The sequence below is a fragment of the Chiloscyllium plagiosum genome, unplaced genomic scaffold (assembly GCF_037043375.1).
Source record: "Chiloscyllium plagiosum isolate Xiang-an unplaced genomic scaffold, Cpla_swu_hap1 HiC_scaffold_2, whole genome shotgun sequence".
Classification (NCBI taxonomy): Eukaryota; Metazoa; Chordata; class Chondrichthyes; order Orectolobiformes; family Hemiscylliidae; genus Chiloscyllium; species Chiloscyllium plagiosum.
The window spans coordinates 124642549-124667275 of record NW_028270140.1 but is presented as its reverse complement, the minus strand read 5'-3'; the positions used below and the strand labels follow the sequence as shown (position 1 = coordinate 124667275).

General features: G+C 42.1%; 1 protein-coding gene across 2 annotated transcripts in view; it reads right to left on the bottom strand.

Annotated features, from left to right (window-relative positions):
* Positions 1-24727, bottom strand: part of LOC122558341 (uncharacterized) — a 116116-nt gene that overhangs the window by 49559 nt on the left and 41830 nt on the right. For both annotated transcript variants that reach the window (XM_043706803.2, XM_088000489.1), the window contains exons 5-7: positions 18318-18340; positions 12277-12398; positions 4693-4842 (exon numbers count right to left, since the gene is read on the bottom strand). In XM_043706803.2, the coding sequence (XP_043562738.2) occupies positions 4693-4842; positions 12277-12398; positions 18318-18340 (295 nt within the window). The remainder of the gene's footprint in view (positions 1-4692; positions 4843-12276; positions 12399-18317; positions 18341-24727) is intronic.

Here is a 24727-nt window from a genome sequence, read left to right as displayed (position 1 = left end):
CAGAGGTTGGCTGTCCAGTGAAATTCATCAGCATTCTCTGTCTCTTCCATGACAAGATGTCAACCATGGTCCTCACTGAGGATATTATGACAGAATCCTTTGAGTCAAGCAGGGATGTGCCATCGTCCCCACCTTTTCTCCATATTCATTGCCACCATTCTTCATCTTGTAAAGAACAAGCTTCTTAGACATGTGGACATTTTTCTGCCCATCTGTAGAAACTTTTCAATCTCACCAGGTTGAAATCCAAGAAAAAAATGACATTGATCTTACTTGTGGATCTTCAGTGTGCAGAAGACAACATCATCTCTGATCTCTTGGAAGAGAAACTTCAAGCCTCACCTAATGCCTTTGTGAGAAAATACTGAAGAATTTGTCTCAGCCTCAACCTCAATGTGAACGAAATCCTTTACCAACATGTCCCAGATCAAGGTCTAGTCCATCCATCAAGATCAGTAGAGAAATCCTCCCAAATACAGAATGTTTTTGCTATTTGGGAAGCTCTCTCTCATTCAAGGCTGACATTGATGCAAAGGCTGAACATCACATCCAATCTGCCAGTACCACCTTCGGACAGCCAAGGATGACAGTCTTTGACAATCGTGACATCCGTGCTGATACCAAGATCCTTATGGAGATATTGAATATAGAAACAGGAGTGCAATGAAGTACATGGAATGGCTTTGACTGTTGTTGACATTCAGGTTAAATTCATGGCATTTGAAAGGCAAAATGCCACCAGCAGCTTTTCAGCGATTAACCAAGGTCATTGAAGGATTATGCACCTAGAATCATAGAATTGGATAGTACAAAGGAGGCCCTTCAATCCACCTAATCTGCACCAATAAGGAAACTACTTCAGATCCATACTAGTCCCATCTTCTTCCCATAGCCTTGAATGTTATGTCATCTCAAGTGCTCATCAAAGTACTTTTTAAAGATTATAAGGTTTCCTGCCTCAACTACCCTCCCAACAGTGCATTCCAGATTTCCCACACCTTCTGAATGAAAACTATTTTCCTCAATTCCCATTTAAACCTCCTGCCTTTCAGCTTACAATTATGCTCCCTCATTTTTAACTCTTCAACTAAAGGGAACAGCTGCTCCATACCCGTCAATCTTATACACTTCAATAAGTTTCCCTTCAGCGTTCTCTGCTCGAAAGAAAACAAGTAAAGTTTATCCAGCCTCTCTTCACAGCTAAATCACATTATCCCAGGCAACATCCTGGTGAATCTTCACTGCCTCCTTACAATACAATCACATCCTTCCTATACTGTGGAGATCAGCTGTGGTCTAACCAAAGTTATAGAGACATAGAGTCATACAGAATAGAAACAGACCCTTTAGTCCAATCAGTCCATGCCAAACATACTACCAAACTAAACTAGTCCCATCTGTCTGCTCCTGGCCCACATCCTTCCAAACCTTTCCTATTCATGTTCTTATCTAAGTGTTTTCTAAATGTTGTAATTATGTACAGTTCCAACATAACCTCTCCACTCTTATAATCTATGTCACAACTGATAAAGGCAAGTGTCCTATATGCTTTTAAACACCATATTAACCTGACCTGCTACCTTCAGGGATATGTGGATAAGCATCAAGATCTCTCGATTTCTCTTTTGTATTTAATCAATTATTTCTGTATATTCAGCCAAATGTGGAAGAAACATTTGCAACACTTGAGCTAATCAGTTGCAGAAGACTAATTTGGTCATAAAGTTGGCAAAAAGTAAATTTTCTAAAGCACAATTTAACTCATTTGGGCCATATTGCGGGATAAGGCCAAGTAGAACCTGGAGGAGCAATGTTACAGGTTAGTTAGGATTTTCTTGTGCCTGAAACAAAATTAGACATTTTATGGTATATCGACATGAATAGATTCTCTTGAGAGTTTGCTCTGAATTTCAACAGTGTGGTGGCTCCATTGAGAAGTTTCTTTGAAAAAAAGTGAAAAAGTTGAAAAGGCAAAGGAATGTGACAGTGACTTGGATAGCTTGAAAGCTGTCTGAATTACTGCATCAGTTTTAATAGCTCAGAATCATACTAAGCCATTTAAATTGGCTCTTGGTGCCATTAAGTCAGTGTTGCTGCAGTGGTATTAGGGAAGTACGAGATGGGAATCAATTAACCAGTTATTTTTTGTGTATGTTAAATACTTGGCAACCGAAATATTCAACTGTGTAATAAAAAGACTTTGACTTTGGTATTGTCTCTACAATACGTAAAACGTACATATCAAACAACACTGCCAAAACCGTTATATAGATTATAATCTTCTCACTTTCCTTGTAGAACTTCATAACTAAAATTTGAGATTAGAGTTGGAGTTTAATGCTACAGCCATACAATTTTACAACCATTCACAGTGCAGGGAGAGACAATGTCACAGCGGATATGTTATCCTGAGCAAATGTGAAGAAAACTGAATGCCATGATCAAAATGATTTTGTTGTGATAAGCCAATGTATTTAAAGTAAATATATCATTAGTATTGTAATAAAACAATATATAACTAAAAGAAATAGGGCTGAGGAGATTGTAGAAGAGAAATTGCCTCTTAAAGATAGCTTTACATACTTTCTGCAGGGAAGTGTACTGGAGGTTCGTTACGTAATGTTGTTTTGATTAGATTCCTTACAGTGCAGAAACAGGCCTTTTGGCCCAACACAATTCCACACCGACCCTCCAAACAGCAACCCACCCAGACCCATTCCCCTACTCCCTACTAATGGACCTATCACTTTGGGCAATTTAGCATGGCCAATTCACCTGACCTGCACATCTTTGGACTGTGGGAGGAAACTGGAGCACCCGGAGGAAACCCACACAGACACGGGGAGAATGTGCAAACTCCACACAGACAGTCACCCGAGGCTGGAATTGAACCTGCGTGCTAACCACTGAGCCACCATGCCACCCAGTGTTGTTCTTTGTTGTTCTTTGATAATTTGATTTCTAAGGTGCAGGAAGATTGAATTGAAATTTTCAGTTCTGCGACTTTTTCTTCAAGACTTCAGAAAGTCATTTTTAAACAGTGAGCTAAACACAGCATTTCTAAAAAGTTATGCAACTTTAGATAAATGACTAGCAAGTTCCCGGGGAGTTAATTGCTAATAGATTTGCTGACTTGAGATTTATAATCCAAAGAGATAGAGTTCCAGAATGAGGTTCATTCAAACATAAATAGGTTTGGTCAAATGGTGAAAGCCCTTAACAATGGAAGTGCTGTTATTAGCACCTCGGGCTGTCAGTGCTAGGGAAAGAAAAGACCTGAGTTGCTCAGAAGATAATGCCAGAAATAAGGGCTATGGGGTGTCAGAGAGGAAAGACTGATGAAGGATATTGAAGACACTAGTTTAAGGAACCCATGTCTGATAAGTACGTGAGCTGAGTGAGCAACTTAAGGGTCTCAGGAAGAGACATTGACCAAAGAAAATAACATAGGTAACTGCAGAAATTTGCCTAAAACAAATTGATTACAGACATGTCAGTTTCAGGCAGTGTGAGACAGAGCTAACCTTTCACTAGAGATTGGGTTTCTGTAAGGTTGAATCTTTTTTCTGCTATTTGTAACAAGATTGTTTTAAATTGTTCTTGTACTGTGTAATGATATTCTGAATTTTTAACAGTTAGGACCAACTATAACCTGCTCAGTGATTTTAATGAGGTTTGAAATCCATTGTTCGAATAAAACATACTTGTTTAAAGATAATTCTCATCTGTACATCTAATTACTACATTGTATACTTATCTGTAATATGAAAAGAATAAAGAAAATCATGAGTGTTGTAGATTTTAAAAACATCTGGAAAGTTACAGCATGGTGCTAATCAGTAACTAATAGATAGAGAGAAATGAATGTTTTGGTGAGATTCTTCTTCGGGACATGAATGGATAAATTGGACCATCCAGTTTCTATTGAGAGACTCAGGATCTGTACACAAGGAATGGGAAAGGAGAACAAGTAGAGATGAAAACTTCAGATGTATTAACTCTTTTCACATAATTTAAATTCCTTTTGTTTCTGAACATCAACATTAAAAAAAAAGATCAGTTCAACAGACAACAAAATCAAATTACTCTACTAAATGGTTTGCTTTCTACTTAACATTATTTCATAAGTACTGCATAGGAGTCAAATGGGAATAATCCCGAGCATTGTATATTTGTAGCTGAACCATAAATCTAACATGTTCCAACAAAATGTATTTGACCAGAAAGAGTAAATACAGGTAACCACTCATCATCCAACGTCTTTGATTTCTGAAGAAGAATCATACTGGATTCAAAAGGTTAACTCAGTTTCTCTCCACAGATGCTGCCAGACATGCTGAGTTTCTCCAACATTCTCCGTGTTTGTTTCAGATTTCCACCATCTGCAATAGTTTGCTTTTGCAGGAAACTATTCCACTATTAATAGCAAGAGGAATTATTTCTCAGCATTGAGTCCTATATTTGTGAGTTTCTGATTAGATGAGATGGATAAATACCTGAAACAATTTATATCAAGTCACTAAACTTGAGTTTGAGTTTTTTTTTCATCAATTACAGGAATGTACCATTAATGATAATCTGATTACTTACTGGTTATTATTTACTATATTTTTGCAACTCAGTGATACCTTGACATAAAACATGATATCATGACATAAAACAAGTGTAGACTGTTTGATATTAAGTTCTTACCACTTTGCTGTCTGTTGCCTTCTGACTCATCCATACAGTACACTTGGAAATAATCAATAACATCTTCCTCTCCTACTGTCCAGTAGACTGTTATTGTTGTACTTGTTGCTGTGTTTGGTTCCTGAGGAACAACTGTTGGAGACTGAGGAACTGAAAAAAAATTTGAATAATAGTGTGAAAAAAATCCAAACATTCTGCTTAATCAAAAAGCTACCACTTTCTCAAATGTTATTGGCATTAATGGGTTAAAATATTTTCCTTTCACACGCACTTCAGAATGGAATGCAAGAACTGCGATGATGTAAATGCATGATGAACAACAGTCTATAAAAAGCAACTGCAAGATGGAGAAACTCAAGCAGTGTTTACCAGCATTTGTTGGCCACTGTTTCAGCTCATTTAAGGACTTCCCTGAGACTTGAATTGGCTCCTGATAAAGTCCTTGAAAAGTATGCCATCAAAACACTCAATTTTGAGATACATTTCAATTCACAGTGCAAAAGCTTAAAATGTTTGGGGTTCACTTTGCTGATAATTATTCAAATGTCACATGAAAACCATTAATTAACAAAAGGCTCTGATATGAATGTGGAGGTGGGAAGATTGCGGAGAAGAAAACTGCAAGGCTTTTGATGTCCCCGAAGGAGTACTGAAAGAGCCCCTTACCTTGGTGAGCAGGAGCTGCAGCTTCAGATCAGCTGCCAGGAATCTCACAGTTCAGTTCCCATCTTTATTTTCTGCTGAATCTAAGTCACAGCACTAGCACTGTCAATAGTCCTGCCTTCTGCAGCCCGTCTCCTGATATGTGCATTTTAAATTTAAAGGGATGGAAATGTGGTCAGGTTCCCCCATTATGTTATTACCTATATCCTCTCTCACTCATCAGGAGGGCTGGTTATAAAGATGAGGGATTAGTTTATCACTCAGGACCTTTCAGTCCCTCAGTAGTTTAGTCTGATGGGAGGTAGACTGAGTGTTGCTGCCTGAAGTAGAGATCACGACTCTGCCAAAAATTCAGTTCAGCCTCTTTTGTCCAGGCTCCAAACATTGGAAGTACTTCTAATCAGGCACTCACCCGCTAGTGGGGTGGCAGAGGGAGACAGGATTTAAAGGGCAGTGGCTGCTTAAAAGAACCTGAACATAAGTAAAGGCAATAACTTAATCAATTGAGTACAATTCAAATAAAAAGGTGTTCGGGTTCCACCCCAATGTAAAAGCAGAAATAGGCAAAGAAATTTCAGACACATTAGTGAAAATGTTTCAAAATTCAGGAACTGTGCCTTTTGCTCAGAAAACTATGCATATCACCTCCATATGTAAGACAGCACAGGAGAAAGCAGGTAATTATAGGTAAGTTCATATCTGGTATCATGATCACAAGGAGTTGACATGGAGAACAGGCTGCCAAAGATTTTTTTCAGGAGGTCAGTAGCACGCTGGATAGGGAAATGTATGTGGACATTATCTTTATTGACTTCCAGAAGAACTTGATAAGGCTCTGCTTAGGGAATTATTTGCAAAATTTGTAAATAAGAGAGGAGAGAGCTGGAGGTAATCCTGTGACATGGGTTAGCAATCAGAGATAGATTCCAATCTGTGGAATTACTGGCACCCTCTGGGTTCTGGACTGGGGCTGTTCATAACATGTTAATAACTCGGAGAAAACAGCAGAGTTATAGATTCAAATTTCCAGATGACACTAAGTTAGAAGATATAAAGTTGTTTGGTGGGACCATAAAATTACAATGGGAAAAGTGATTAAGCAAATCCATGATAGATGTAGTTTGATGTGGCCAAGTGCAAAATCATTGACTTTGTATCTGAGAAAGACAAATAAAGTTTTTTTTAAAAAACATTGAGAGATTAGGAAATCAGGAGGTGCAAAGGAATTTCAGTTTCCAGGTAACCCACATCACCAAAGGCTAGTTTACACGACAAGAAATCTAAAAGGAATGTTAACTTTTTTCCTAGAGGGATTACAATTCAAAAATAAGGAAATGATGAAACAAAAAGAGGAATTGCTGGAACATTTCAGCAGGTCTGGCAGAATCCGTGGACAGAACTCAGAGTTAACGCTTTAGGTCAAGTGACCCTCCCTCAGATTTCTCCAATTTGTCTCCACAGATGCTGTCAGACCTGCTGAGCTTTTCCAGCAATTCCTGTTTTTTTGATTTACAGCATCCACAGTTCTTTCAGTACAAAATGATGGTTTGGTAGTAAAGAGCCTTGGTCACACTCCATATGAATACCTGATGCAGTTTTTTCATTAGCTTGCAGGATGTAGGCATCACTGGGTCAGCATTTACTGTCCATTGTTAATTGTCCAGAAAACTAGGCTGTCTTCTTGAACTGCTGTGATCCATGTGAGTAGAGCCCCAAAATTTGGACCCAGCAACAGCAAAGGAACAGTTATAAGGAACCAAATCTCAGAAAAGATGTACTGACTTTGAATTCACCAAAAGTAGAGTTAGATGAAACCAGTTGCTGAAACTTGGCTTTTATTCCCCACATTAAGCAATTATCTAAGTGTTTAAAGTGGTGATGGGTTATGCTACAGTAGATACAGAGCAACTATTTTATCTACCAGAGGATTCCTGAATAAAAGGAGGATCATCTCAGTACTAGGCTATCAGTCATTTAAGGGTGAAATCAGGTGAACACAGTGAAGACAGTGCCCTACACTGGGTACAAGTTCCACTATTGCTGAAAGCTGTTCACCAGTTCACCTTCATCCAGTGTATCAACAAGCTATTCAATACTGGAAGCAGCACCATCTGATTCTGCCCTTATCTAATATTAAAATCACACAATTTCCTTCAACTCTGACTGAACAATGATTGAAAGCAGAGAATTAGCTGATTTATCCTGTTAACCCAACAGCATTCAAAACCCTGGGCTACCCTGAAGATATCTGTGATGTTAGGGTTATGGTCAAGTGGACCTTCTTTCCATGGTAAGTTGGGGGTCTTATGATTTACTCAAAAGTCCTCAAATATCTATATTAATTCATGAGAAATGCAGTGCACAAAAAGCACAATCTGAGGATTACACTTAGCATCTTATTGTGTTGCATATCAACTTCTGAGTCACAGTCAGTGATTTCCAAGTAGGTTGTTTCACTCGTGAATAAATATATGCAAATTTAGGACTCTGCTTGCTTTCTGACAGGAAGTTTAATAGTCCTACTTCCCAGTTGGAAATCTAATGCTTCCGTCTCTCTTCACATTCCCAGTTGCAGGTTATTATTCCCGTCTCCTCAAAGTAGCAATTCAGATTCTAATCAAAGTTACCAACTGGCATCCTGTGTTTTTCTTAAGTTTCTCAAGGGATTGTTGGCAAAGTCAGTTGTGTAGTCCATCTCCAGCAATGTATGGAGAAACACACATAGTGCTCTAGGTAGCTTGCCGTAGTCAGGTGATCTTTGCTATAACTGCTTTCAGTTTAGTCTGTGGCAGTGATTAAACACATTGCATGAAACACAATTTCAGAAGTGGCCAGCTGAAATTGTGTGGATTTTCAGGGCTGTAAGAGAGCCAGCAGGTTTAAGGACAGCAAGGAAGAATTCAATCACAGCCTGAAACACTGAAATACAGGGTGAGTCAAAACAACTGTGAATTTTCCAGTCTCTTGTAGAGTGGAAATTAAAGAGAATGTGGAAATTAAAGAGACAGAATTGGAATATTTTTTCCATGCTTGGTGGCAAAACTTGATAAAGTTACAGAATTGAATAAAACGTCTGAGCAAATAGGAGTAGCCACCCTGTTATCATCGCTGGAGTAAGAATGTTACAAACTCTATTGCAGCTCAGACATCACTGAGGAGCAGAAAACACAGGTAGGAGAGATTTTGAAAGCTCTGAAGACATACCTTGAAACTTTGTTAATGTTACTTAGGGACAGTATATGTTCAACAAAGTTCAGAGGAAGAGGGAGAATATTACTCAGTATATGACCTCACTGACACATCCTGCTGATTCTGAGAGTTTGGAAAACTGAAAGATGATCTCATCAGGATTTTCTGAGGCATATGAGATCCTGCTGTGAGAGCGCATCTGCTGAGAAAGGAGAAACATATTGAAATGTGCAGAGGTTCTGAGGTTGTCAACCATTAACTGGAATGTATTAGTTGGAGAACAGATGAGGCTGAGCATTATACTTAGACACATCCCAAGCCAAATGAGAACAGCAGAGTAGAAAAAAAGGAAGAGTGAGCAGGAAGATCAAGGCCAGTGGAGAGGATGTAAGCAGTGGAGGGACATTACATGGAAGAAAAGGGAGCACATCCAAGGTGGAGGATGCAGTGCTCTGACTACAAGAAGCTAAATCACTTTTCAAACAAATGTTTACCTAGAAAGAAGTAAAGGAAAGCTCTCAAGATGGAGAGAGAGAGAGAGTGCAGCTAATTATTCTGACTAATCACTTTACATCGTGCAACAGCTTGGCAAGTTCAGATGTAATGGTGAGAAATTTTTTTTACTGTTAGAAAGATGGCTGCAGAAGGAGATCATTAAGGGAATATAAAGTGTCAGATAGATATTGGTGCTTCATGCAATGTCCTGAGCTTCACAGACTTCACAGTGTGATATAGCTCAAGGTGATGACCCAAAGATGAAACCCTTGAAGGTAAGATTGAGGTTGCATGCTAGAAATATTCTCATCTCTAGACAACAGAAAAACCAAGAGCTCAATGCAATCAAGATCTGAAGTTCCAGATAATGTAGTGATAAGTGGCTCCCTTTCGGAATGGCAGGCAGTGACCAGTGGTGTGCCGCAGGGATCAGTGCTGGGACTGCAGCTTTTTACAATGTACATTAATGATATAAATGAAAGCATTAAAAGTAATATTAGCAAATTTGCTGATGACACAAAGCTAGGTGGCAGGGTGAAATGTGAGGAGGATGTTAGGAAAATTCAGGGTGACCTGGACAGGCTAGGTGAGTGGACGGATGCAAGGCAGATGCAGTTTAATGTGGATAAGTGTGTGGTTATCTACTTTGGTGGCAAGAACAGGAAGGCAGATTACTACCTAAATGGAGTCAAGTTAGGTAAAGGGGCAGTACAACGAGATCTAGGTGTTCTTGTACATCGGTCAATGAAATTAAGCATGCAGGCACAGCAGGCAGTGAAGAAAGCTAATAGCATGCTGGCCTTCATAACAAGAGGAATTGAAATAGAAGCAAAGAGGTCCTTCTTCAGCTGTACAGGGCCCTGGTGAGACCGCACCTGGAATATTGTGCGCAGTTTTGGTCTCCAAATTTGAGGAAAGACATTCTGGCTATTGAGGGAGTACAGCGTAGGTTCACGAGGTCAATTCCCGGAATGGTGGGACTATCTTATGCTGAAAGATTGGAGCGACTGGGCTTGTATACGCTTGAGTTTAGAAGGCTGAGAGGTGATCTGATTGAGGCGTATAAGATTATTAAAGGGTTGGACACTCTAGAGACAGGAAGCATGTTTCCGCTGATGGGTGAGTCCTGAACCAGAAGACACAGTTTAAAAATAAGGGGGAGGCCACTTAGAACAGAGTTGAGGAGAAACGTCTTCACCCAGAGAGTGGTGGGTGTATGGAATGCTCTGCCCCAGAAGGCTGTGGAGGCCAAGTCTCTGGATACTTTCAAGAAAGAGTTGGATAGAGCTCTTAAGGATAGTGGAATCAAGGGTTATGTGGATAAGGCAGGAACAGGATACTGATTGAGGATGATCAGCCATGATCATAATGAATGGTGGTGCTGGCTCAAAGGGCAGAATAGCCTACTCCTGCACCTATTGTCTATTGTCTAATAGATATTGAGCAAAGTCTACTCATCTCAACTGAAGCAAGTCTAAAGATTTGACTGGTAACCCTCAGAAGTTATGAGAAGAGTTCCGCAGTATTCTATGTGGCATTAAGCCAGTGACTGCTGAACAAATTCTAGAAGATTACAAAAATGCTTTTAAAGACATTGAAAGTCTTCCAAATGAATATAATCATGAAGTAGACGAGAATGTGAGACAAACTCAGCATCATTCCAAACAAAGCACCAGGTCCCCTCAAAAATAGACTGAAAGAATAGATTGAACAGTAGGAAAAGAAGGGAATAATTATGAAAATAACGACTGCTATAGACTGCAGCATGATCAGAGTGAAAACAAACTTGGAAAATTGAGAGTCTGCATAGATCCAAAGAATCTAAATAAAGCTTTAAGAGTTGTTAAAAATTCTTGTATGTGCGGGCATTGCTGGGAGGGGTTGTATTTGTTGCTCATCCCGGCTGCCCTTAAACCAAATGTCTCGCTCAGCTTTTTCAGAGTACATTTCAGAGTCAACCACGCTGCTGTGGGTCTGGTGTTACATATTTATTACTATTCTGACTGTTGGGAATTAAACTAGCTAACATCACAGAATGCCCAGAAGCACTCTTCTTTCATTAGTTATTTCACACATTGCTTTGAGTGACTATGACCCTCAATTTATGATTGAAGAATTCAAGCACTTTATAAATAATTAGAAAATTCAACACCATATATCATCGTCATGCTATCTGCAGCCAAATAGAAGACTGAAAATTGCCTGAGAGATCACAGAACAATTGAACAAATCCAGGACAGATCTATATAGAATAATCCTAGAATTGAGAAATATATCAACTAAAGGTATGAAAAGTAGTCCAGTCAAATGACTAATATCACATCACACCCAAATTATTCTTCCAGAGAAACCATAGGGTGGTGTAGAAGTGAGTGACAAAATTAAAGTGAAATGACAGAAAGCCAAATTTTACTTTGATAAAACTTCCAAATCATTGCTAGAACTGAGCATTAGAGAGAAAATCAAAGAGTAAATGTTCAACACTCTGAATAAGAGTCATTTATTCGGAAACTTGGTACCTATCTAGAGCAATCATATTATAGTAAATATTAACAATAGGTATATCATCACAACAGTAGGCATACACATACAAGTCAAAATGTGACACCAGCTGTATAGAGTAAAGAATAATCATCTAATCCTGAGGTTCACCACTCCTCAACAATCTGTAGCGATAATTACCATGACAGCAGTACTCACCACCGAAATGACATTCATTGAAAAAAATACATAACCCTAGGAATGACCAGGTGAATAGCTAATGGTAACGAGTTTGGGTACCATTGAAGACCTGCATGATTTAGAGATTGTGTATGTGATGCAGATGCATGATGAAAGTGGGACTGATTATAATTAACATACCATTTTGCCATGAATGAATTATCATTAATGAATTATAGTTCTGTTGTTGACCAAGGATATAAGGTAACTTGGCTACTTTGCAGCTACAAATGGCAGTAAATGCAAATTATTTTTACAGCAAGGGAGATGTTTGGAAAGGTACATGTTACATAGTTACATCCTATGGTTACATAGTTGGCTTTCTGTAGTCTTGTGAGCTCCACCTCTGCAGTAATTGACTTCACTTTATTTGGTAGCAGTAATCAAACAGATTTCTTGAAATAAGCAAGACTGCAGAGAACAGTCTTCTTGCACCGCCACAAGGTGTGAGGTGTAGGTATATGCACAGTATACTTTTATTATTGACGATATTAAAACAGATATCAAAAGTCATACCAGGCAAATTTTTCAGTGACTCAAATCCAGGTCTTGCAGATTTCACAGCGAGATCTTCAAAAGATGAGCACCAACTTGGTTTTAAATCCATGGAAGTTGTACTCTCCAAGGCAGACATCACACTGTGTAAATAGATGCCGTATCATCAGTTATTGTAATTCTTTTTGAACAATTTGACTAAATTGGCTATTAGCATTAGGCATCAAACATAACCTTAAAAGAAAGAATTTAAAATATTTATTTAGCCTTTGGCTTCAATGATAACTCAGGTGTCTCAACAATATTGTCTTTTATTTGGAAAATAAATTGGTCCAGATTGCGTAAACCAACATCAATGGCGTGAAGACCACAGAGGGTACTGACCTTCTATCCACAGACAATCTAACCAACCCTAATGGACTATCCTATTTTGAAATCCCTTCATTCTTTCTCATCTCCCCACCTATCACCCTTCCCCAATAGCAACAGGGTGTCATGGACTGGAAAACAGACAGCATTGTTTCTCTAGTAATTGTCCAAATGTCAAGGCAATACGATCACAAGTGAATAACCTGACAAGGTGTCTGAAAACAGCCTCCTTTTTCATCTCCATTTATCTCCAAAAATGTTACAAGATTGCTCACACTTTACCTAAACAATTTACTCTCCAAATCACCTCACCCTGAATGGTAGCATTTTATTTATAGAAGGTAATCTTAGGGCAAATTCTTTCCATCACCTGCAATTAAAGCTTAGGTTTATCCAAGACAGATGATGAAAAGAATTTGCCCAAAGAGTAGCTTCCATAAACAATATGCCTGTTGTCCAATTCATGTCACTTTATTGCTAATGTGAGATGCTGCTAGGGTAAATGTGGGACATTAGCAGCCTGGTGATACTGCCTATGTATGTACCTGTACTGCCCACCACTATGTGCTGGGATATTGGTGTGCAAGTCAGGGGTTCTCCTTATGGTATCAGTTTGTTTTCAGCTGGGCCATCTGGGAGATGAGGAGGCGAGGAGGTGACAGGGCACTTCCCTTGAGCGAGGGATATTCTGAAAATGTTCTTGAAAGTATTCTGATAATTGCCCACACAAACCCATGCAAGGGTCTGTTAATAGAGTATGTTCTTTGTCCCAGTAGTTGGCAGATATGAGGAGATTCTGAAGGCCTGGGAAGGTGAAAAGAGGTGCTGTGACATCTTTTTTAAAAAAAAAATCAAAGTGTTGGGAATGGAACCAGAAATTATAACTTCCTAGGACACTGGATTAGGGAAGTCAATTCAGGATCATTATTTTGCCCAGGTCAGCAAAGGAACTGTCTGACAGAGATACCTAGTTTATTTGAAGAGTCTTAGAGTGATAGCGGTTTACAGCATGGAACAGACCCTTCAGCCCAACTTGTCCATGCCGCCCTGTTTTCACAATAAATTTAGTCCCATTAGCCTGCATTTGGTCCATATTCTTCCATTCCTTCTCATCCATGTACCTGTCCAAATGCTCCTTGAATGACAAAATTGCTCTCGCTTCCACCACTACCTCTGGCAGCCTGTTCCAAACACTCAACACCCTCTGTGTGAAAAAAAATTGCCCCTCTGGACCCTTTTGTATCTCTCCCCTCCCTCACCCAAAACCGCTAACTTTAGACTCCCTTACCACAGGGAGAAAGCTGTTGGCTATCTACCTTATCTATGTATCTCGTAATTTTACAGACCTCCATAAGGTCACCCCTCAGTATCCTGCGCTCTGGGGGAAAAAAAATTGCAGCCTATCCTTACAACTCAAACCTTCCAGTCCAGTCAGCATTTTGATAAATCTTTCTGCTCTGGCATTTCTGCAAAAAGGGGCAGGCTGAAAGGGAGAAGCTGGCCTGGAATCAATTCTAACCACTACATGGCTGTGGATGAGGATCCCAGCAACATATTTAGCAACAACGGAGAAATGGAGAGAGGGATGGTGAATGTTGGAGCTGGGTGTTGTGAGCATACAGGTGGGAGATAATGAGGTGCTTTTTGATGATGTAACCCAGTGGCAGAACATAGAGCAGAAATAAGAGGGGCCAGGGATAGACTGCTGGCGGACACCACATTCGAGGGCCTTGAAAGAAAAGAGAGGCTGGAGAAGGAACTGTAATTTGGAAAGACAATGTTTTGCCAAAGATTTTTTATTACGAAGGGTGAGAACAACGTATTTCAACACTGAGAGGGACAGTGTGAGGAGAGAGAATTATTGAAATATATCATTTAATGTGGGCAAATTTACTGACAAGGTGAAGTCTAACGGAAGATAATTTGATGGAGTGCACAAATCATAGAATCCCTATCGTGTGGAGGCAGGTCATTTGGTCCTATAGAGTCCACACCCACCCCTCCGAAGAGCACCACCCAGACCCAAACCCCCTTACCCTATCCCTGTAACCCAGCATTTCCCAAGGCTAATCCACCTCACCCCATTCACAGCCATCAAATTAGCTTTATCCAGGCATACCAGAATCCTCCTGAATAACATTCCCTGTGTGCTTTGACTTCCTATGGCATTTTGATTATATTGCACCTTGGACAATGCATCAAGTTCTGCATAACAAAACACAGGCACTGAAATGGCATACAGTCAAAAGGCTCATCTTTTGCTTAAAAGCCTGTATTATATGGAAGGACCAGAGAACATTCTTGAAAGACATAAGCCTTAGTGATCTTGTATGGAGGTACATAATTCTAAAACGGAAATGGTATAACCATTAAATTGAATTAAGAGAGTGAGGCAAGTAGACATATTTGTATTTCAAGAGTCAAACAAGGAAAGAATGAATATACTAATATTAGCAAGAAACTGTCCCTCACACAAAATGTATGATCTGCAGCATTATATATTCCCAGGAACTGAACGGGTTAGACCGAAGGGTTAGACCGTGCTGTACATTTTTATGACTCTATTAGACTTAATCTCTGAGGGACCAGAGGAATGGCTCTACATGAGAGAGGTAAGTGGTTGTAGCTTAAGATGCACGGAGGTTGAACAGTTCATCCACTACACTAACACCTTCCACCCCGACCTCAAATTCACCTGGACAGTCTCGGACTCCTCCCTCCCTTCCTAGACCTTTCTGTTTCTATCTCAGGCGACCGAATCAACACGGACATCTACTACAAACCAACCGACTCCCACAGCTACCTGGACTACACCTCCTCTCATCCTGCCCCCTGTAAAAACGCCATCCCATTCTCCCAATTCCTTCGTCTCCGCCGCATCTGCTCCCAGGAGGACCAGTTCAAAATACGTACAACACAGATGGCCTCCTTCTTCAAGGACCGCAATTTCCCCCCCGACGTGGTCGACGGTGCCCTCCACCGCATCTCCTCCACTTCCCGCTCCTCCGCCCTTGAGCCCCGCCCCTCCAACCGCCACCAGGACAGAACCCCACTGGTCCTCACCTACCACCCCACCAATCTCCATGTACAGCGCATCATCCGCCGTCACTTCCGCCACCTCCAAACAGACCCCAGCACCAAGGATATATTTCCCTCCCCTCCCCTATCAGCTTTCCGTAGAGACCACTCCCTCCGCGACTCCCTTGTCAGATCCACACCCCCCACCGACCCAACCACCACTCCCGGCACCTTCCCTTGCAACCGCAGGAGGTGCAACACTTGCGCCCACACCTACCCCCTCACTTCTCTCCAAGGCCCCAAAGGAAACTTCCATATCCGCCACAGATTCACCTGCACCTCCACCCACATCATCTACTGCATCCACTGCAGCCGGTGTGGCCTCCTCTATATTGGCGAGACAGGCCGCCTACTTGCGGAGCGATTCAGAGAGCACCTCTGGGCCACCCGGACGAACCAACCCAACCACCCTGTAGCACAGCATTTCAACTCCCCCTCCCACTCCACCGAGGATATGCAGGTCATTGGACTCATCCACCGCCAAACCACAACAACGCGATGGTCGGAGGAGGAGCGTCTTATCTTCCGACTGGGAACCCTCCAACCACAGGGGATGAACTTGGCCTTCACCAGTTTCTTCATCCCCCCTCCCCCCTCCTTGTCTCAGCCGAATCCCTCCAGCCCGGCACCGCCTTCCTGACCTGCAGTCTTCTTCTTGACCTCTCCGCCTCCATCCTACTCCGACCTATCACCCTCACCTTGACCTCTTTCCACCTATCACATTTCCAACGCCCCTCCTCCAAGTCCCTCCTCCCTACCTTTTATCTTCTCCTGCTGAACACTCTCTGCTCATTCCTGAAGAAGGGCCTGTGCCCGAAACGTCGAATCTCCTGTTCCCTGGATGCTGCCTGACCTGCTGTGCTGTTCCAGCAATAAAGTTTCAACTTTGATCTCCAGCATCTGCAGACCTCACTTTCTCCTCGCACTACTTCACACCAAGCATGGCTAACCAAGAATCTGTCCTTATCTTACTGCCTGCCACAGTGTGATGGAAGAATTAGCAGGTTGATTATCAACCTGTTTGCATGTGTCAAGAATGCTCCCAGGAAGAGGAGTCAAGGCTAAACTTTCTGACATTTTTTTAAAAGAACAATTGATGGTAAAATTGGAAGTCTTTGAAATCTCTCTGGATGAAAGCACAAAGAAAGATTTGTCTGTAATTATCTTGTCATCTTCTAATTTATGTGTGCTAAATGAACCAGCAAACTATTGCTTCCTTTTAAGTGGAAGCATTTAATCACACAGACCATATTTGGCTGTACAACAGAGACACCATTAACTCTGTCACATAGAACATAGAACATAGAACATAGAAGAATACAGCGCAGTACAGGCCCTTGGGCCCTCGATGTTGCGCCGATCCAAGCCCACCTAAACTACACTAACCCACTATCCTCCATATACCTATCCAATGCCCTCTTAAATGCCCATAAAGAGGGAGAGTCCACCACTGTTACTGGCAGGGCATTCCATGAACTAACGACTCGCTGAGTGAAGAACCTACCCCTAACATCAGTCCTATATCTACCCCCCCTTAATTTAAAGCTATGCCCCCTTGTAATACCCGACTCAATACGCGGGAAAAGGTTCATACTGTCGACCCTATCTAACCCCCTAATCATCTTGTACACCTCAATCAAGTCACCCCTAAACCTTCTTTTCTCTAGTGAAAACAGCCCCAAGTGCCTCAGTCTTTCCTCATACGATTTTCCTTCCATACCAGGCAACATCCTGGTAAACCTCCTCTGCACCCGTTCCAATGCCTCCACATCCTTCCTATAGTAAACCTTAACATTGCTGGGATAAAAGTCATTGGGCCAGGACCAAGAGACAAATCAAAATAATTTATAAGCTGCAAATTCCAAATCCAACATCAGAGAATAAAGGTTTATGAGGGCCAGAGTAAAAGCTATTATCAATTACATCTTTACCAGACACCTTACAATCAGATTAATGTTAGAACAATGTTGGAGATGAAACACAGACAGTTTATGAAATTATTTTTGTATTCATAATATGGTACTTTATTTAATCTTGTTTATGTTGACCCTCAAATTGTTAAGCTTTTTCCCAGTGTGAAGGATTCAATAATGAGAGGTCATGCTTTCAAGGTGAGAGGTGAAAAGTTTAAGGGGAATAGACGCGGCAAGTACTTTACACAGGGGTGGTAGGTGCCTGGAACGCATTGCCAGCAGAGATAGTAGAGAGAGGCACAGTAGACTCATTTAAGATGCGTCTGGACAGATGCATGAGTAGGTGGGGAGCAGAGGGGTAGATGCTTAGGAATTGGGCAATAGGTTTAGACGTGGATTTGGATCGGCTCAGGCTTGGAGGGCTGAAGGGCCTGCTCCTGGCTGTAAATTTTCTTTGTTCTTTGATTATGCATTTGGAGAAAAAGTAAATACAGTAGCTTGAAATTATTAACATTAGGCCCTGGTGATATATTGCCACCTTGGTGCTGGTACCCTGTGGAAATGTTTCCATAGCCTAAATAGAGGTTAGCATATTAATGAGGAACTTCAAGGCAATTACATAATTCACTCCAACGGCACAGCGTTCAACAGTGAGAAGTTTTGCAAATCACTCTTGAATAAAGAGAGCATAGTATAAAATACCTGTCATTGATCATCCTGAAAGACTGTAGATGAAGAGAGAAAACAGAAAGGAGAGATTAAATGACAAGAAAAGCACTTTCATGCTGTCAAACGTCTGTTCAAAACATTCCTCAAGAAAACTCAAATTTCTCATCTGGAAACGGCAGCAGTGATCAAATACCTGACTAAGAAATCTTAATTAAACTAACACACAGATTTAACAAACAATTAAATTCACTTTAACCATATTTCATTCAATGACAGACATTTTATGTACTTAATTGCTTCCAATTAAATTAATATGGTGTGTAAACATTTAATCTAGCCAAAGAAATTAAGCAGAGCAAAAGAATGTATCTTATTCATTGTGATTGATGTTGGGAATAAGAAAATACACAAAGACCTGGCTCAATCAATACAACATCTAAATATTTCGAGGTACAAGGCGGGATCAGCCTTTTTCAGTGACAGTGGTCTTACTCGGTCAAAAGGTTGTGCTTTCAAAGCCCACTTCAGAGACTTGAGGATGAGATGTCAGTGCAGCAATGAGGAAATGCTATGCTGTACTTCAGAAGAACAGTTCAACTGAGACCCTTTCCATACTTACCAATGGATGTAAAATATCTAATAGCATTGTTTGAAGTACAGGAAATTACCTCATTGTTGTGTTCAACGGTTATCTCTCAATCACCATAAGTAACCAATCAGTTGGTCAGATTTCAATTAACTATTGATAATGGGGTCTTATTTTGCAAAAGTTGTATTGATTACTTATCTCATAATTGGGACTGTATTGGAAATTACTTAATTAGCACATGTAGCACTTTGGGAAGTCCAGCTCCTACAAGGTGCTGTATATTGCAAGTCTCTTTCTGTGATGGCTAGGAGAAAGTGAGGACTGCAGACGCTGGAGATCAGAATCGAAAAGTGTGGTGCTGGAAATGCACAGCTGGTAAGGCAGCATTTGAGCGGCAGAAGGTGATGGGCTTATGCCCAAAGCATCGACTCTCCTGCTCCTCAGATGCTGCCTGACCTGCTGTGCTTTTCCAGCACCCATATTTTGCATCTTTTTTTGTGATGCCACCAATTGGTTTTTCTATGAAGTTTAACTCAATAAAATGGAAATATGACCTGTAGCAAATCATGCACAAATTGTGTCATTTGGAAAGAAAATTCAGATTATACATAAGTAGTACAGCAATAACATGCATTCCTGATGAAGGGGTTTTGCCTGAAACATCAATTTTCCTGCTTCTTCAATGCTGCCTGACCTGTTGTGCTTTTCCAGCACCACTCTAATCTTGACTCTAATCTCCAGCATCTGCAGTACCCATCTCTGCTTAATAACATGCATTTGTATAGTGCTTTAACAGTAGAGAAAATCTAAAGGTATTTCTTACAGGAAAGCTCAGACAAAAAAATGACACTGCATTGAAAGACTTATGATAAGAGGGGTAACTAAAAACTTGATGAAAGTGAATATTTAAGTCGGTCTTAAAGGCTGAAATAAAATGAAAAATTAAACCATCACCAGTTTATTGCCCTACCATCTGGAGAGTTGATGGGGATCACAAAAACCCTCTCCAGGACTTAAGCTCAAAATTCAACGCTGACAGTACAGTGTCGTACTGAAAGAGTGCTGCACTGCTGAAGGTGCTATGTTTTGGGATTTTAAACTAAGGTCCTATTTGTTCTCTCTTGTAGAGTTAAAGGATTCCATTCACTCTTTGCAGAAAAACAGGAGAGTTATACCTGGGGTCCTGACCAATAATTAGCCCTGAATTAACAGTGTACAGAAACAGATTCTGTGATTATTATCATGTTGCTGTTTGTGGGAGCTTACAAGTTGTCTGCTGTATTTCCTACACTACAATACTGACTAGGCTTCAAAAATATTTCATTGGCCATGAAGTGCTTGCAGTATCATGAAAAACAATATATAAATGAAAGCTTTTATTTGTTTAACTGTTGAACAACACACTGGCAATTGGGCTGATGGATGCTCTTTTCAAGGAATCATGTAGCCAGGCTAGGGTCATGGAAGTGCCTTCTACTGGTGAGGCCTTACTGCATACTACATACAGACCTGACAGTGTCCAGGCTTGGGCAGAAAAGTTACAAGTAACATTCATGACACACAAATGCCAACTAATGAACATCTCCAACATTAGATTATCTAACCATCACCCCTTGATTTTCAATGGCTTTACTATCACTGAATCCCCCGCTACCAACATCCTGGGAGTTACGATTGACCAGAAACTGAATTCTGGATTAGTGGTGCTGGAAGAGCACAGCAGTTCAGGCAGCATCCGAGGAGCAGGAAAATCGATGTTTCGAGCAAAAGCCCTTCATCAGGAATACAGGCACAGAGCCTGAATGGTGGAGAGATAAGTGAGAGGAGGGTGGGTGTGGGGAGAAAGTAGCATAGAGTACAATAGGTGAGTGGGGGAGGGGATGAAGGTGATAGGTCGGGGGGGGGGAGGGTGGAGTGGATAGGTGGAAAAGAAGATAGGCAGGTAGGACAAGTCTTGGGGACAGTGCTGAGCTGGAAGTTTGGAACTGGGGTGAGGTGGGGGAAGGGGTAATGAGGAAACTGTTGAAGTCCACATTGATGCCCTGGGGTTGAAGAGTTCCGAGGCGGAAGATGAGGCGTTCTTCCTCCAGGCGTCTGGTGGTGAGGGAGCGGAGGTGAAGGAGGCCCAGGACCTCCATGTCCTCGACAGAGTGGGAGGGGGAGTTGAAATGTTGGGCCACAGGGCGGTGTGGTTGATTGGTGCGGGTGTCCCAGGGATGTTCCCTAAAGCGCTCTGCTAGGAGGCATCCAGTCTCCCCAATGTAGAGGAGACCGCATCTGGAGCAACGGATACAATAAATGATATTGGTGAATGCGCAGGTAAAACATTAATGGATATGGAAGACTCCTTTAGGGCCTAGGATGGAGGTGAGGGAGGAGGTGTAGGCACAGGTTTTGCAATTCCTGCAGTAGCAGGGGAAGGTGCCAGGATGGGAGGGTGGATTGTAGGGGGCGTGGACCTGACCAGGTAGTCACGGAGGGAATGGTCTTTGCGGAAGGCAGAAAGGGGTGGGGAGGGAAATATATCCCTGGTGGTGGGGTCTTTTTGGAGGTGGCGGAAATGTTGGTGGATGATTTAGTTTATGCGAAGGTTGGTAGGGTGGAAGGTGAGCACCAGGGGCGTTCTGTCCTTGTTACGGTTGGGGGGGTGGGGTCTGAGGGCGGAGGTGCGGGATGTGGACGAGATGCAATGGAGGGCATCTTTAACCACTTGGGAAGGGAAATTGCGGTCTCTAAAGAAGGAGGCCATCTGGTGTGTTCTGTGGTCCTCCTGGGAGGGAGGTGTCAGAGATGGTCCAGGTAAATTTAAGGTCAGGGTGGAAAGTGTTGGTGAAGTTGATGAATTGCTTAACTTCCTCACGGGAGCACGAGGTGGCGCCAGTGCAGTCATCAATGTAGCGGAGGAAGAGGTGGGGAGTGGTTCTGGTGTAATTACGGAAGATCGACTGTTCTACGTAGCCATCAAAGAGACAGGCATAGCTGGGACCCATACGGGTGCCCATGGCTACTCCTTTGGTCTGGAGGAAGTGGGAGGATTCGAAGGAGAAATTGTTAAGGTTGAGGACCAGTTCGGCCAAACGAATTAGAGTGTCGGTGGAAGGGTACTGTTGGGGACATCGGGAGAGGAAGAAACGGAGGGCTTGGAGGCCTTTGTCATGGCGGATGGAGGTGTAGAGGGACTGGATATCCATGGTGAAGATGAGGCGTTTGGGGCCGGGGAAACGGAAGTATTGGAGGAGGTGGAGGGCATGGGAGGTGTCTCGAACGTATGTGGGAGCTCCTGGGGGGATAGGACAGTGTCGAAGTAGGTAGAAATGAGTTCAGTGGGGCAGGAGCATGCTGAGACAATGGGTTGGCCAGGGTGGTCAGGCTTGTGGATCTTGGGAAGGAGGTAGAACCGGGCAGTGCGGGATTCCCGGACTATGAGGTTGGAAGCTGTGGGTGGGAAATCTCCTGAGGTGATGAGGTTCTGTATGGTCTGGGAGATGATGGTTTGGTGATGGGGGTGGGGTCATGGTCAAGGGGGCAGTAGGAAGAGGTGTCCTCGAGTTGGCGTTTGGCTTCATATGTGGAGAAGGAGAAGGCTGAAATGATGGGTCAGCCAGGGCAGTCAGGCTTGTGAATCTTGAGAAGAACTAGTCAGCCACCCCAGAAGCTTCTTTTCAGGACTTTACAGAAATGCCCCTGGGGCATGGGCAGGGTGGAACAAGAAACATTACTGAAGGCAATTGGATGTCATCATTGTAAAGACATTGTAAATACATTTACAAAAGTAGAAAGTTATGTTCACTTGCACTGTTAAAATATGTGCAGTTGGATGGCTTTCACTGTCAGACCTCGATAAGTCCCACCCACATGACAGATGTTCACGTTCTTCAGACATCCTAACAATGAAAGAAGGTGTAATGGCCAAGCCTTTCTTAGTCAGTGGACGCACAATCAATGCTACTGCACCTCCCCCTCCCTCAGGAAAACCCCCAGTGCAAAGATTTTCATTCTATCCCAGAATAAAAAACAGTAATTATTCCACCCACTCCGCATGCAGTGTCAGCCATTTTATGTAGTTACTATGTCGTTGATGTTTGATCTGACATGGCAAAGTTCCAACTTTGTTTCAGAATGAGGGACTTGTAGCCTTTTCTTTGGAAATTAGTATATCTTTATTGGCCCTATACCCTTGTCTTGCAGAGTTCAGAGTTATTGTGATCTATTTAAAACTCCGCTTCTAAATCTCCCAGACCTTTCCCATTCACTATGAAGTCTGACCCTACTACTTTCAAATGCCCACCTCCTTCAGTGGCTCAGTACAATGAAACCCATCTCAAGCCCAGAATTGTCTTTCCCCAGGACTCCGCAGACTTGTCCTCCGATCATCGATAAATTCCTAGACTGACTGGAACCTGTGCCCCAGAATGACTTAGCAAGACAGCACAGAAGGGGCATGACCCAGTCGCCCGACTGATGCCTCTACCCCAGCCCAACTGGCCGGCCTATAATCGCTGGATCATTTACACTCTAGTCTGTGCAAAGAAAGCAATGTGAAGTAGACAAAGGCTGGCAGCCTCCATGTAGCCATGAATGTGAGTGAGTAATAAGTTGCAAGCTAGGAGCCACAAGATGCATGTATCCATGTGAGTGTAAGAACATCCTGCGTAAGTGTCATCTGTCCTGGAGGAAAAGTAATCTGGAAGACGAATATGAGCCATGGTGTCCCAGAGCTCTAAATTGAAGTGTTGACATAGTGTCTGAGTTGGTCTGAGAGCAGGCATGGTGATGTCATGAGGCTGGTGATTTGCCAATGCCAACTTGCATGGATAGAGTACCAAAACAATGGGTCATAGCTTCAAATTACAAATGGATGTACTGAACTTTGAAGAAACATTTACTTTTTTTGTTAAATGCCAATGATGACTAGTAATGCAAATTTTAAGAACACGGTGGCACAGTGGTTAGCACTGCTGTCTCACAGCGCCAGAGACCCGGGTTCAATTCCCGCCTCAGGCGACTCTCTGTGTGGAGTTTGCATTCTCCCCGTGTCTGCGTGGGTTTCCTCCGGGTGCTCCAGTTTCCTCCCACATTCCAAAAATGTACAGGTTAGGTGAATTGGCCATGCTAAATTGCCCGTAGTGTTAGGTGAAGGGGTAAATGGAGGGGGTGGGTTGCGTTTCAGCGGGTCGGTGTGGACTTGTTGGGCCGAAGGGCCTGTTTCCACACTGTAAGCAATCTATCTAAAAAAAAATTCAATGATGAACTGGAAAAATTCCTGCGTGGATTATACCTAATCCAGAGAGAGACAGACAGACAGACAATGGAGTGTCACATCTGGAGGGTGTCAACGATATTCAAACATGAACATATCAAAAGGTAGAGATACAATGTGTCGAATGAACCGTGATTTTCTGTGGCCAAACAGAAAATGGAGGCTGGTTAGCACCTCAGCAGACACCCGCGTTACATGCAAGAATATGGACACAATGTGATGTAAAAGAAGCATTTATAGGTAAGAGACATGCTTGTGTGTTCCCATTTCTGGAATACACAACAAAGGAAGTTAAAAAAAAATGTAACTGGGTCTGTGCGTGCCATTCTCGTTCTCTGGGACCATTCTCTGCTGTAAAGGTCACAGATGAAGAATATCTATCATACCCCTAGAGCTTTGCAGTTAAAAGAAGCCTCTCCCTCTCTCTCTCTCTCTCTCTCTCTCTCGCTGACTGAGAGAAGCAAGTTACAAGCCACCAAAACCATCTTTTAAAAAGAACAGGGTAACTTCTTCCAGGTAACTTTCAGAAACATAAATCTCTAGACCAAATGATCAACGACTAAAGCCACAACTCCCAGAACCAGCCAGCTTAAT